This window comes from Leptonychotes weddellii, chromosome 8, assembly GCF_054177405.1.
Source record: "Leptonychotes weddellii isolate Sample4059 chromosome 8, ASM5417740v2, whole genome shotgun sequence".
Taxonomy (NCBI): Eukaryota; Metazoa; Chordata; class Mammalia; order Carnivora; family Phocidae; genus Leptonychotes; species Leptonychotes weddellii.
In genome coordinates this window covers 96679180-96692797 of record NC_138376.1, presented here as the reverse complement: position 1 = coordinate 96692797, position 13618 = coordinate 96679180, and the positions used below count along the sequence as shown (strand labels likewise).

The following is a 13618-nucleotide window of genomic DNA, read 5'->3' as shown; positions in this document are numbered from 1 at the left end:
TAGAATTCAACATTGGAAAAACAAACAATCCAAATAGAAAACAAACAAAAGAAATGAAGAAACATTTTACCAAAGAGGAAAAATGGATGAGAAATAAGCATGAAAATATGTACATCATTAGCCATTAGGGAAATGGAAAAAAACATGAGACACACTCCCATCAGAGCAGCTTAAAATAAAAAATAACAATACCAAATGTTTATGAGAATGTGAAGAAACTGGATCTCTCATAAACTGCTGATGAGAATATAAATGGTACAGCCATTCTGGAAAACAGTTTGGCCATTTCTTTTTAAAAAACTAAACTTACCATTCAACCCAGCAATCACACTCCCAGGCATTTATCCTAGAGAAATGAAAACTTTTATCTGTATAAAAACTTGTACACATTGGTTCATAGAAGCTTTATTCATAATAGCCAAAAACTGGAAATAATCAAAATGCCCTACAATGGGTGCATAGCTGCAGAAACTGTGGTACATAAATACCAGGGAATACAATTCAGTAATAAAAAGGAACTGCTACATACAACAACTTGGATGGATCTCAAGGAAGTTATGTTGAGTGGGGGGGAATCCCCAAAAGTCATTACCTGTATGATTCCATTTAAAATGATAAAATTATAGAGCTGGAGAAGAGATTAGTGATTGCCAGGGCTTAGGGATTAGAGGGGAGGGGTGTCCATAGAAGGCTAAATGTTAATTATAGAAGGACAGCATGATGGAGAACTTTCTGGTGATGAAATAGTTCTGTATCTTGACTATAGTGGTGGTTACACATGATAAAATGGTACAGTATTACACCCACATGGTGCTAATATCAAATTCCTGGTTTGGGTTATACTATAACTATTTAAGATGTAACCACTGGGGAATAAAAATAAAAATAACTATCAGATAATACACAATAAACTTCTAAAGGACTCCTTAGGGGAAATGAAACACCCATCTATTAAACCTACTTAAAGTAAGTCAGTCTGCTCTACTATTTTTTTTGGCTTGTAAAGAGAAACAGGTTTTGAAAACACCTTGCTGATGTTTCTAGTTGAGAAATGTCAATAATGGTATAAAGTAAAAATTGCATTGCTTATGTGACAGCATTAAATAGTTAAAATCAGTATTAAAATGTACCTAGATTGACTGCACATTGTCTTTCTTCAGAAATTAAATTGATTCCATAGTTAACTGTAACTAAATCTAAATCCTTATAAACAATTCTAACACATCTCTTCAAACTACTACATATGTAAAATGTCATTTTTGTTATGTAAAACGTTCGTAACACCAACAAAATGGAAGTAAAATGAGGCCATTAAAAAGAAACAATTCCTCAAAAAAAAAAAAGTTATACATGTGTTTGAGATATTCCAGAATCAGTAAAAAAAAAAAAAAAAAATATATATATATATATATATATACACAAATACACACATCCCTCAACTAGTCAATATTTAATATTTTAATAATACACAATCTTAATGGATATGTAAAAAGTACTTTCACGGTCTGTTATCACCTAAAATAATACATTATGTAATTTTCAAAAATGTGTTCTTTGACTTCTAACCTCTGCTCTTCTTTAGAATTACCTGTGAGGGGAGGAAAAAATGAAGATTCATATTATACCCAAGGCAAATAAAACAGAATTCCTCGACAAAAAGTTAGATCATCTTATGTGCATAATATGCAAGACTGAGTTTATAAACCCAATTTGGAAGGTGATTATGGAATCTTTTGCCTTATAAATGGTCCTAGACTTCCCCTAAAATAGTCCACTTCTATCAAAAAATGTGAAAAAAGCAATTCTCAAAATCTGGTTTTATAGTCACTTCTGACTGTCCATTTCTTCAAATGTAAGCCAAAAGTACCCAGATTAGTGGTTCCCAACTTGAGGTTTGTAGACAATTTAGTAATCTAGGGCGTTAAAGAATTTTCCAAAAGTCAAAAATCCTATTATAAATCAGACATTAACAACTATAAGGCAATACAAATCCACTGCAACACCAAATTTCTTATATTTGAGCTAGAATTATATCAATTTAGAGACAAAGACTAGTCATTATATTCTTAAAATTTTAACTCATTAGGTAGACAATTTTCAAAACATATAGCCCATGAGAAAATAAAATAAAATCAGATCTTTAATTATAAAAGACTAGAAGCAGTAGACCAGAATATATCCAGAAATTTTTTTAAAGAACTTACCTACTTATAGGTAACTACACCTATAATAAAAACCCTAAATTTAAAATACGCACATACACTCTACAAGCTCTTAAGCCTTACTTCTACCTAAAAAAAAAAAAAAAACAACTTATATTGCCTTTAATAGTCTAGAAACATATTGGAATATAAGCAAAGTTGAAGCCCCTAAAAAAGTACCAGGGCATGCACATTTCTAAGCTTCCACAAAGACCATCAAATAGGTCTATATCCCAGGCCAGTACTTGTACTTCTCTGGTTCTACATGTTAGCATGAGCACTACAAAAGAAAGTAGGACATACTCAAATTTGCTGAGTATATTATGCACCCAAATCTTTAAGATGCTAAGTTAAACAGAGTTCGACAAGTTTATTTACCTCTGCTTCTCATAAACTTTCATAAACCTTACATAACTATATTTAAAGATGACAGCATTGCGAAGGCTGGATAAGAGGTACATGGGAACTCTATTATTTTTGCATCTTCTGTGAGTCTATATTTCAAAATTAAAAAAAATTAAACAAAAGTCTACAAAGAGGTAGACTGTCAAAAATAATTCTCTCTCCCACATCATCCCCCAGTCAACCATGGTTGCCAGTTTCTTGCATATTATTTTAGAAACAAAGCTCTCTATATAACATTGTGACTATTCAAAGAGATACAGTAGGTCATCTAAATTTATCTGACCCCCAAAATTTTTTGGTGGGCCATCTATTAAAATCAAATGAAAATAATAATCTTGGAGACATATTTAGAAAAAACCATCCTAGGCATCATATTCTTACATTATATAGAAATACCAGCAAGAAGCAACTTTCTCTGCTTATATAAGTGATTTGATTCATAAGTCACTCAAATCTCAAAACAAGTAATTAGGAAAACTTAAAATGATCAAGAAGTTTTCATAAATTTCAAGGTGATAAAGCTTCTCAACTATATACAGCCTACTATAAATCATATAGGTTAGCAGCCAAACATTCATTTCCCTTAAGTAATGATAAAGCAGTGCCCATGAATCTTTCCATCAGAAATCCATAATATATACATATAGAAAAAGAAAATCTCCATAATTAAACCCAATAACATAAAAACCAAACACCCCCAGCTATAGGCAGCTGCCTGGGTTGCCATGTACCTAGGCAAGAGTTACACTGCTAGGGAAACAGCAGCTGATAACTGGTTAGCATCCGTGCCAACTCTGTTGTTAACTATACCAGGATGCCAGCATAATTGTGGGGGGGGAGCAAAACATCAGTCAACAAAGCTGAATAAGGAATCCAAAGCAGAGAGAAATGATATACTAGATGATATTTTTTTAAGTTAATTCTTGCTCAAGAAAAGAAAGTCAGATTTTACCTTTGCTGCAGCCTGTACATGCTCCTTTTTAATGACTCCACACTTACTCTCAAAAGCATTCATTCTGGACTCTTCTGCTAACCGATGAACAAACAGTAAACAATTCAGATGCACCTTTAAAAGAGAAAATTCAAAAGGATTTTTAAACTCAAACACTGATGCTTTGAAATAATGATTTTTAAAAAGATTCCAAAATTTGTTGTAAATTTACTTGTGTGCTTAAGTCAATTATTTAAAGTAACACAGAATTCAATTTACTGTAAGTCCAACTTAAATTCTATACAAAAGAGACTTAGTTACTGCAAACATAAACCAAGGCTATATATAAGGCTGACCAAAGGCCATAGATAATAACATTATTGTAAAGCATAATTACAAAGCTTATGTAGGACTCTATTAACTAGCAAATATTCTTGCTTCCAATTCCAAATAAATTTAAATTCATAATGGGATTTCCCAAAAATTTAAAAACAAAACATATCACCAACTGTTTAATGCTAATCATCTCTCATTCTACAATCCATGGGTTGAAGATTTTTTAACCAGATATTTAATTTGAAATAATCTATTCAAAACCATGTTAATAACTGAAATGTTAACTTTACTGGAGTGAAAAGTATATATATAAAGGTCAAGTTACATGTCATCCAACATATCAAAATAATCATATCTACTATTAATCATCTTTGAGGCTCTTAAGAAATTAAAATCGATAATATAAGCAGATAATAAATATTAATTATTTAGGTACAATTAGATAATATCTTTAATATACTGGTGATTTATATACTACATGTTCTTTGCAGTTAGAATACTCATCTAATATTCACTATGTGTACTGCACACAACCACTCCCCCAGTTTACTAAACATTAAATAACTAGGTAATGTGGTGTTTTAAATTTAAATATTATGCAGAAATCTTTAGTGGATGGTTATAGATGTTGAAGAATGTTTTACTGATATCTGGAAAAAATAGGACTTTGGGAATTTAAATTTAATAAGATAAAGAACCTATGGAAGACATCTTCCTTTGGTACTTTTTTGATGCACGGTCTTCTTTAATTCTCACAAGAACTCTAGGGTAAAGCACCCAATTCTGATTATGTAATACCATGTTATTCAATTCTTTTTTAAACTTCCAAGGACATCCCATTTCCTATTGCAGCAAAAACATTCCGTAACATGGCACAATTCCTGTTAATCTAGATTTCCTACTTCTAAAGATAAATAGCTTCCAGATATGCCCAAGATAAATTCCAATACTAAACCCCACTTGACTATACTTTTCCAGTTTCATCTCTCAGCTTACAGTTCTATAGTAAGTCTTTTGAACTTCTTTCCGTATTCAAATGAAACCTTGCCTACAGGCATTCTACTAGTTTGTAAACTTCTCTGAAAAGTCAAATTCCCCCCAATATCTGTTATGCACCCTGAACTTCCTACCACTGCACACACTACATACACCATGCAGCAATTTCTCATGTCTTCCTCAATCAAATACAAGGATAAGAACTATGTTTATCTTCCCCAACATTATATCTTCAGTGATCTTCAGTCCATGGCACAATACGTAGTCAACAATTATCATTGCATGAACAAAAGATCCCTCCATATCTCCCCGAATTAGGCAAAAAAAAAATTTTTTTAGTCAATCCCAAATAAACCACACCCACTGTTTTAGAGAATTGACGGGTGTTGGAGGGGAGAGCGGTGGGGGGGGGATGGGCAAAATGGGTTTAGAGGTATAGGAGATACAAGCCTCCAGTTACAGAATGAATAAGCCATTGGAATGAATAAGTCATGGGAATAAAAGGCACAGCTTAGGGAATATAGTCAACGTATTGTAATAGCCTCGTATGGTAGTGGTAGCTACACTTGTGGTGAGCATACCATACAAACTTGTTGATCACTACGTTGTGCATCAACTATACTTCAATTTTGAAAAAATGAAAAGGGAAAAAACAAAAAAAACTACTTAGTTCACCCTATTAACCTATATGGAAAATCTTTTCCTCTTCATAAGCATGAGCCATAGGTACTGAGACAAATTAATAGTACTTTTTGACTGTCACAGAATTTTTTTAAGCAACCCAATTCTCTCTCATAAAACTGTTAATTGAGTGGTGCCATTCAAATGCACAAACTAAGGTTTTTTGGGTTCTTTAAGATTTATTTATTTTAGGGGCACCTGGGTGGCTCAGTAGTTAAGCAGCTGCCTTCGGCTCAGGTCATGATCCCAATGTCCTGGGATCAAGCCCCGCATCGGGCTCCCTGCTCTGCGGGAAGCCTGCTTCTCCCTCTCCCACTCCCCCTGCTTGTGTTCCCTCTCTCGCTGTGTCCCTCTCTGCCAAATAAATAAATAAATAAATAAATAAGATTTATTTATTTTAGAGAGCTCATGGGGGGCAGAGAGAGGCAGAAGGAGAGAAGCTCAAGCAGACTCCCTGTTGAACACAGAGCCCCAAGTGTGGCTCGATCTCATGACCCTGAGATCACAACCTGAGCCGAAATCAAGAGTTGGATGCTCAACCATCTGAGCCACCCAGGCACCCGTGCACTAAGGTTTAAATTAAAATAGTCAAAAACAAAAACAAATTTTAAGGTATTCAGCTAGACATTCAAACTTGAAAAAGGCCATTCCATCAAAAATTTGCTTGAAAGGTAAATCAAAAGATAATTTACAAAGAAATATCCATTCCTTAACAGTGTCAATTGACCAAAACACTGGGCCAGTCTGATTTCCTCCTCCCTTCATCATAGGACTTTTGAGTTTTACATAAACCATAAGCATCCAGATATTTCCTCAGTGAGAAATCTGAAAACCAACTGAGCCATGAGAAAGCTGAACAATTTATTCAGATTAACAGATGTACTCACCAGTACTGGCCCTGGAGATATACAATCAAATAAAGCGTAAAACAAAACAAAAAGCTGGTGCAAAAGAACTACGAAATAACATAAATTATGAGTAAAATGTTAGAAATAACAATCAACCCACATTAGTTACAATGCATTCCCAACATTATTTGTACACTCATAATATTCAAAGTATTATGCCGAACATTAGAAATACAAAAAATTCCCAACTCAAAGTTCCCATCCGATGAGAGAACCAAACCCACAAGAAATTAAAGGCAAACATGTGACAATAGAGGATAAAGATAAAGTTGGTTCTCAGATTAAGGAAGACTCAGGAAGTGGCTGGCATTTGAACTGGATTTTGAAATTGGAGTTTGCCAAGTGGAGTAGAATGAGGTCATCTTCAGGCAGAAGAAATACAATATAACAAAAGACAGCATAAAAGTAGATTAGTTTTGTATTAAAGATAATGAGAGACACAAAAAGGAGATCTGTATGGTTCCTTCCTCTCAAAAAGCTGCATACCACACCGGGAGACAAAACGACATACGAAACTTAACAGAACAGTGTCAGAGTCTCAATAGCTAAATTGTATTATGTAACTCTTATACTGCTATCAAAGTTCAGAAAAAAGAGATCAAAACAGACTGCCTTAATTGTAGAGAAGTTTATGGATGATGTGGGACAACTGCCTGGGTAAGATTACGAAGTGTCAAAGGTGAGCAGGAAACCATAAGCAAAGAAACCAGGGTGATGCATGGCATATACAAGACAGTAAGAGAACCAACGCAAGTCAAAGATGAGCATACAACCTAGGAATAGGTGCCAACAGAAAGAACTTCCTTTCCCCTACCACTGCAACTCCTTTTCTTTCCCACACCACCTGGATCCCAATCCCACTCCACAATAGAGCCCAGGTGTCCATGGATCACTTTGAGGCAGACAGCTGTGGATGTGCGAGGACTCGAGAAATTTCTGCCAAACAATCTATACCAGCTGGTAATCTCCTAGATATTCCTGAGCAGGTACATTTCCTCTCCATTTAGAACACCAGCTCCCGTGAAAACTCCAGAATAAATTCCTGAAAATGTTCTGCAGATCAATTTCATTTAATCCAGTTCACTTAGGTTACCTTTATCACCACTGGGCGGGGGCATTCAAAACAGTAGGCACAGGTTGACCCTTGAAAAAATTTTTTTCTTTTTATTAATACAGTACTGTAAATGCATTTTCTCTTTGTGATTTTCTTAACATTTTCTTTTCTCCATCTTACACTACTGTAAGAATACAGTATACATTTACAAAATACGTGTTAATCAACTGTTTTATGTTATCAGTAAGGCTCTGGTCAACAATAGGCTATTAGTTAAGTTCTTGGGGGAGCCAAAAGATATACATGGATTTTCAACTGTGGAGGGTTAGAGGAGTCATTAAAGGGTGGTTCAAAGGTCAACTATATTGTCTTTCCCTACAGAGTTTAAGAAATGAAGGGCAGGAGATAGTAGAAGAACTACATTTCCAAGAAAGCTGTTTTGGCTTCAGAGACCAAATAATGGAAAAGTAAAGACAATTCTATAGTAGTGTAGCAAAAAGAGAAATGCTGCACTTGCAGGCAACAGATGGAAAGGCAGTAGTGAACTTGGGGAGGCTGTAGAGAAGAGAGTTGGAAAAACCCAATGTAGCTTAAGAACAGATGGATAATGCATTTGAAGACATTCTCCATGCCCTATGCACTGGCTACCAACAATTCTTTACCTTGATTTCCCGGAAATTAGGTGCCCACGTATAATGGCTCCTTTATTCAAAAAGCTCTTGTGACAAAAGGGAGGAGGTGTCTCTTATGGTTTAAACCTAGGGAAAGAGTGTTTATTCTGCTAGAGAAATACATGTTCCAGGCATTCAACATAAAAACTCCAAATTTATTTCAACAAAGAAATATACAGGGGTTTAGTTATGGCTATTAAGTGAGCATTATGCTGCAGGAATTGAGTCAGATAAACAAGCTTTCGTGGTTTGCCTTGAATATTCACTAACAGGTGCTCTATTTGTCTAGGAAAATGAATTCACAGTTGAAAACATACTAACAAGTAAACTTGAATTAGGGTTCTTTAATAACTAAGCTAAAGTATGGGAAATAGGGAAAGATGTTTGGTTAACAACATAAAAAAAGGAGGAAGGCAAAGAAAGAGGCACCCACGTAAGAGGCATGTCAGTAATGCCTTTTACAATAGTTCAATAAATAGGACTTTGCCTGAATTCAAAAAGTTATTTTTTTTAAACTGTATCTTTCACACCTTTCGCAAGTACACTAAGCGCAGTACCAGACCATGCTCTGGAAAAGTGATATTTAAAAGCCATGAGCAGAAACTTAAGTTAGTTTTCCCCCTTAAGATGATACGGCTAATAGCCTCCCGTTAAAAAAAAAAAAAAAGGTCCGGATATCTACATTTCAGAGGGCCCCAGGCAACTAAGCGTCAGGAATATGAACTGACCAGTCAGGCGGGGGCAAACGTGCCTCGTCATTGCTGGAAACACCTTAAACGTAGGCCTGACGGTGCTAGGGGTGGCGAAATAAAAGCGGGGGTTTATTTCCTCTACCTCCCTCTTGCTCCACTCCCAGCCAAAGAAGGGACAGAATCTCACCAATAAGTCGCCACTTGTCTCTAGGCGAAGGTGAGGCTTCTGTCGCTTGAAGACGCGCTTAAGAAAGCCCCGGGGAGCCTTCCGTTTTATATGCTTTCTCTGCGAGACTGTGGTCGAGAACGCCATTCTCTCCCTCAGGCACCAGCCTCCTTAGCTTCCGAGATCCTCCGGGGACTGCACAGAAATTCACACCGGAGTCAACAGCAAGAACAACTCAGCCGCTACGACACTTCTTCAGGCCCCAAAACCCCCGCCGAAACGTTTGAATCCGCCGCCGAAAGAGAGCGCCCGGCGCTCGGTAGTGACGTCAGCCTGGCGCAAGCCCCGCCCCCGGAGTGCCGGCTGTTCATAGAAAACACCCTCGGTGGGGACCCTGTGATATCCTTAAAGGTCGGAGGCTTCCTTTAATCGCCATTTGTATTGTACCTAAGCTTTGGAAGTATTTCTCCTGTATTTCACAGGAGTGTTGAGAAACTGGAAAATGTTGGCATGCCAAGGCAGTTACGCTTATTCTATATACTGAGCCTAATACCGGTGGACTGAGAAGTAGATGAATAGAAGTTTGTGATGTTTTATCAGGATTCCTAAAGAACCAATGCCTTCATAGCAAGGCATGATTTTCTAATATTAATAGCTAACAATTTACACTTTTACGTAATTTCACTTGATCTTACTTGAAGTCCTTTCATGATTCTAGCTTTTTTGCTGTTTTTTTAGAAACGCAGCTCCCTTTCATGTTAAGGCCCCTGCACTTAACCTTGCAATTACTTCAGATATAGTTTAAATGCTACCTCTTGAAAACCCTTGCTATTTCTCCAAGCAATTAACTTTTTCTATCTTCTGTGCTATCAGTACAAGTAGTCCCTAAACTTCATTATGTATCAGATGAAGCACCACTCTGAGGGTTTCTGATTGAATAGAAATGTATGGGACTTGAGAATTTGCATTTCTAACAAGTAGGTCCTGTTGGTACTCCTAGTTCGAGGACCGCACTGAGATCACTGTGATGTTCATTGTAATTATCTATGTTATACTATACCTGTAGTAATTATTGTGATTTCAATATCCACACAGATGATCCTTCCACTATCTGGCCTCCCATTTCCAAGACCTCCTCTCTGCCAATGATGATATCTTATCATTCACACCTGCAGTCATACACTAGGGCGTATCGTTACCAAATACCATACCCTTCCATATTCTCAATCAGTTGTCTCACTCTTCAACTTCATCTATCTTTTCAACTCACTCCTTCCAGTGTTCCAAATCCAATAATTCTTAGATGCCACTTAGATGGGATAGCAGTCTCTTTCTTTCTATCACTACCAGGCCACCAACCCTTCTCTACTCCTCATTCTCCCTCCTGTGGTCCATTGTGCATTATTAGAATATTCCCTTGCATTTCTCCTCAGCTCTCTAGACATCTCCAGCTAATTCTCTTCCCTAATCAGACATGCATATCCAATTCTCCACTGGACTGGAATTTTAAGTCATCTTAAATTTAACACATCCAAAATTAGCTCTTGATAAGTCCCTATATCCCAAACCTGCTCCTTACACCAACTTCCCTATTACAGCTAATGGTACTTCCATTTTTCCAATTACTCAAACTAAAATCTTGGAATCATCCTTGGCTCCTCTCTTTTTATCACCCCATACTCAATCTTTCATCAAATTTTGTCAGCTCTATTTGCAGTCTCTGATCACTTTTGGCCAAGTCACCATCATTTCTTACTTGGATTATTGCAACACCCTCCTGACTGTGCCTCAGCCTATTTCTCTTTATCCTCAAGAGAAGAGCCAGGTTTAACTCAGATTATGTCACTCTTCTCAAGCCCTTCCATTTCTATCAAAATAAAACTTCCTACAATGACTTTTGAGGCCTTACCTGCCCTCCAAGTACAAACACACTTACAAATGCACAGTGAACCATTTGACCTTATCTCCCACAATTAAGCAACTCACTCTCCTCCAGCTGTATTAGCATCCTTGATAGCCTTCAGATACACCTGAAATCCATTAAATACACCAAACACTCCCCCATCAGGTGCACTTACTATTCCCTCTGCCAAGAATACTTTTTCCTCATTTATTTGCATAAGCGTCTCCATCACTTCCTTCAAGTCTCTGCTCTAACAAGTATCAGAGAGACCTCCTATTTAAAATAGAAACTCCACACATGTATACACATGTATACCTAGACACACACATATACCTAGACACACATGTGCACATACACATACACAGGCCCAGCAGTGTGCAAAAGTTGACTTATATTCTCAGCACTGTGTTCAGTGACATTAGGTTGGTAGCCAAAAATATTTACACCACTGGAATTGGCAAATACACAAATCAGGGGTCTTTGTTTTTGTTTTCTGGAAAGAAAGTTGTTAAACGTTTACCAACATAGCACTGCACATATCCCTGCTGAGATGAACATCCTAACCCACCCTGTGGTTTCTTTTTCTCTATAGCACTTTTCATCATATAATAAATGCTTCTACATATAGGAAAATGTTACTGTAGCTTTATTTATTATAGAAATAATTGGAGATAGTTGATATTCATTAAGAGGGGAATGGAAATACCTATTGTTGTATGTATTAGTTTCCTAGCATGACTGTAACAAATTACCACCAATTTAATGGCTTCAAACAGTACAAACTTACCATCTTTCAGATTGCAGGTCAGAACTCCTAAAATCACAGTGTCAACAATGCTGCCTTCCTTCTGGAGGCTCTAGGGGACTGTCTGTTTCCTTGACTTTTCTAATTTCTAGAGGCCATTTCCATTCTTTGACGCAAGGCCCCTTCCTCCATCTTCAAAGCACATCAGTCTACCTTCTCTTTTGATCAGCACATCTTTTTCAGACTTTGATCTGCCAGACTTCTTCTAAGAACACTTGTTATCACATTGGGCCTACCCAGATAATCCAGGATAATCTTCTCGAGATCCTTAATCACATCTGCAAAGACTCTTTTGCCAAGTAAGGTAACATTTTCAGATTCTAGAGATTAGGACATGGCTATCTTTCGGGGGAGGGAGCATTATTCTGCTTACTACATGATCTCTTCCTGGACTTGATTCTAGAGTAGAACTGTTCAATAGAACATTCTTCAGTGATGGATATGGTCTATATCTGCTCTGTCCAATACAGTAGCAATATGTGGCCATTGAGCATTTGAAATATGGCTAGTGTCACTAATAATATATTTAAATATCATTTACATTTATATTTACTAGCCACATGTCACTAGTAGCTACCATATTGGACAGTGCAGTTAGAGCAAACTAACAAGTAATTCCAACAAGTAATTCTCTTTGACACTTTTGTAGGTGTGTGGAAGCCAGGGAACAGGATTAAAAAGGACTTTCAATTTATCTGCATTTTTCATACTTTCTACAATGAGAACACTTTGTTTTTAAATTTTTACACATTTGAAACAATAGTTAAGTAGAGTATGACAGTAATAATTGTATTTATCCCTGTAGTGAAGCATGTCCCTATATATTATTTTATTTGATCTTAACAAACCTATGGTATTTGTAGGGCTGGTATGGGGTGTTATTATTTCTATTGTACATGAAATTAAATGATCAGAGTGCTTGAGTGGCCCAAAGTAAAAAAGTTTATGTGGAAAATTTAAGGCATTAACTCTGGTATTTTCATTTTCCAATATGTTATACTATCTTTAAATAGAAGAGAAGTGTTTAAATTCTGCTCAATTGCTTTCCTTTAAAAAAACTTTTTTTATAGACTTTCACCTTCACGGAGTAAAACATTGGAAAATTTCATCACAACCTAAATTTTCAAAACATTCTTCTTTTATGTTATGGTTTTTCAGTAATTAAGTTCCTTTGATTCAAAGGGTGAAAAATCACAAGGCAGCTATTGGCCTACCCAAAAACTAGAATCTTCCCCCAAAACTGAAAGTGTCTTGAATGATGACAGCCCTAAGTCCAAATCCAGGGAAAGTAAAAGGGAATCAAGATAGAAAGAACAAGGTCTGGACAGGAGTTGCATTTACACTAGAAGATAAATACATCCCCTTCTTTATCCCAACTACTTCTTCTAATGTAAATTTTGCCCTGATTTGAAAAGCACAAAGCCCCTATGCTACTGCTGTTTACTTTGCTGTTTACAAAAATAAAACTTGCTCAAAGAAAATTACTGAGAGATTTTCACCCCCTCATGCTATTCTAACATGAGAAACAATTATGAATATAAATTTCAAGAATTTTTGCCTTTTTTGTTGGTGACATCTATTGATGTCCACTAAGATTCTTTTTTTTAATAGGGATGCATTTTTTTCAGAACCTATCCTACATAAATTATCCTAAATATAAAATCCATTTTATGCCCAGAGATTTTAAAAAATATTTTTAAAAAACATATCTAATGTGGAAATTTGGACACATACATTCAGTTAACTATTATTGTGGCCATATTAAAAATCACATTTATGAAAGAATTAAGTCTAGAAGAAGGTGATGTTCTACTGGGTATTTACCCCAAAGATACAAATGTAGGGATCCAAAGGGGTACGTGCACCCCA

At 36.2% G+C, this 13618-nt stretch overlaps 1 protein-coding gene across 1 annotated transcript; it reads right to left on the bottom strand.

Moving 5' to 3' along the window:
* Nucleotides 1-1435: 1435 nt before the first annotated feature.
* On the bottom strand, nucleotides 1436-9353 carry CENPW (centromere protein W). Its single transcript, XM_006742234.3, has 3 exons — nucleotides 9063-9353; nucleotides 3559-3672; nucleotides 1436-1588 (listed from the first exon to the last, which is right to left on the bottom strand). The coding sequence occupies exons 1-3, from the start codon at nucleotides 9186-9188 to the stop codon at nucleotides 1562-1564; spliced, it is 267 nt and encodes an 88-aa protein (XP_006742297.1). The 5' UTR covers nucleotides 9189-9353; the 3' UTR covers nucleotides 1436-1561.
* Nucleotides 9354-13618: the final 4265 nt, after the last annotated feature.

Coding starts and splice junctions, on each gene's coding strand:
- CENPW (XM_006742234.3), bottom strand. CDS start 9,188: ATGGCGTTCTCGACCACAGTCTCGCAGAGAAAGCATATAAAACGGAAG. Junction 3,673..9,062: donor AGACAAGTGGCGACTTATTG/GTGAGATTCTGT, acceptor TCTCTTTTAAAG/GTGCATCTGAATTGTTTACT. Junction 1,589..3,558: donor ATGTACAGGCTGCAGCAAAG/GTAAAATCTGAC, acceptor CTCCCCTCACAG/GTAATTCTAAAGAAGAGCAG.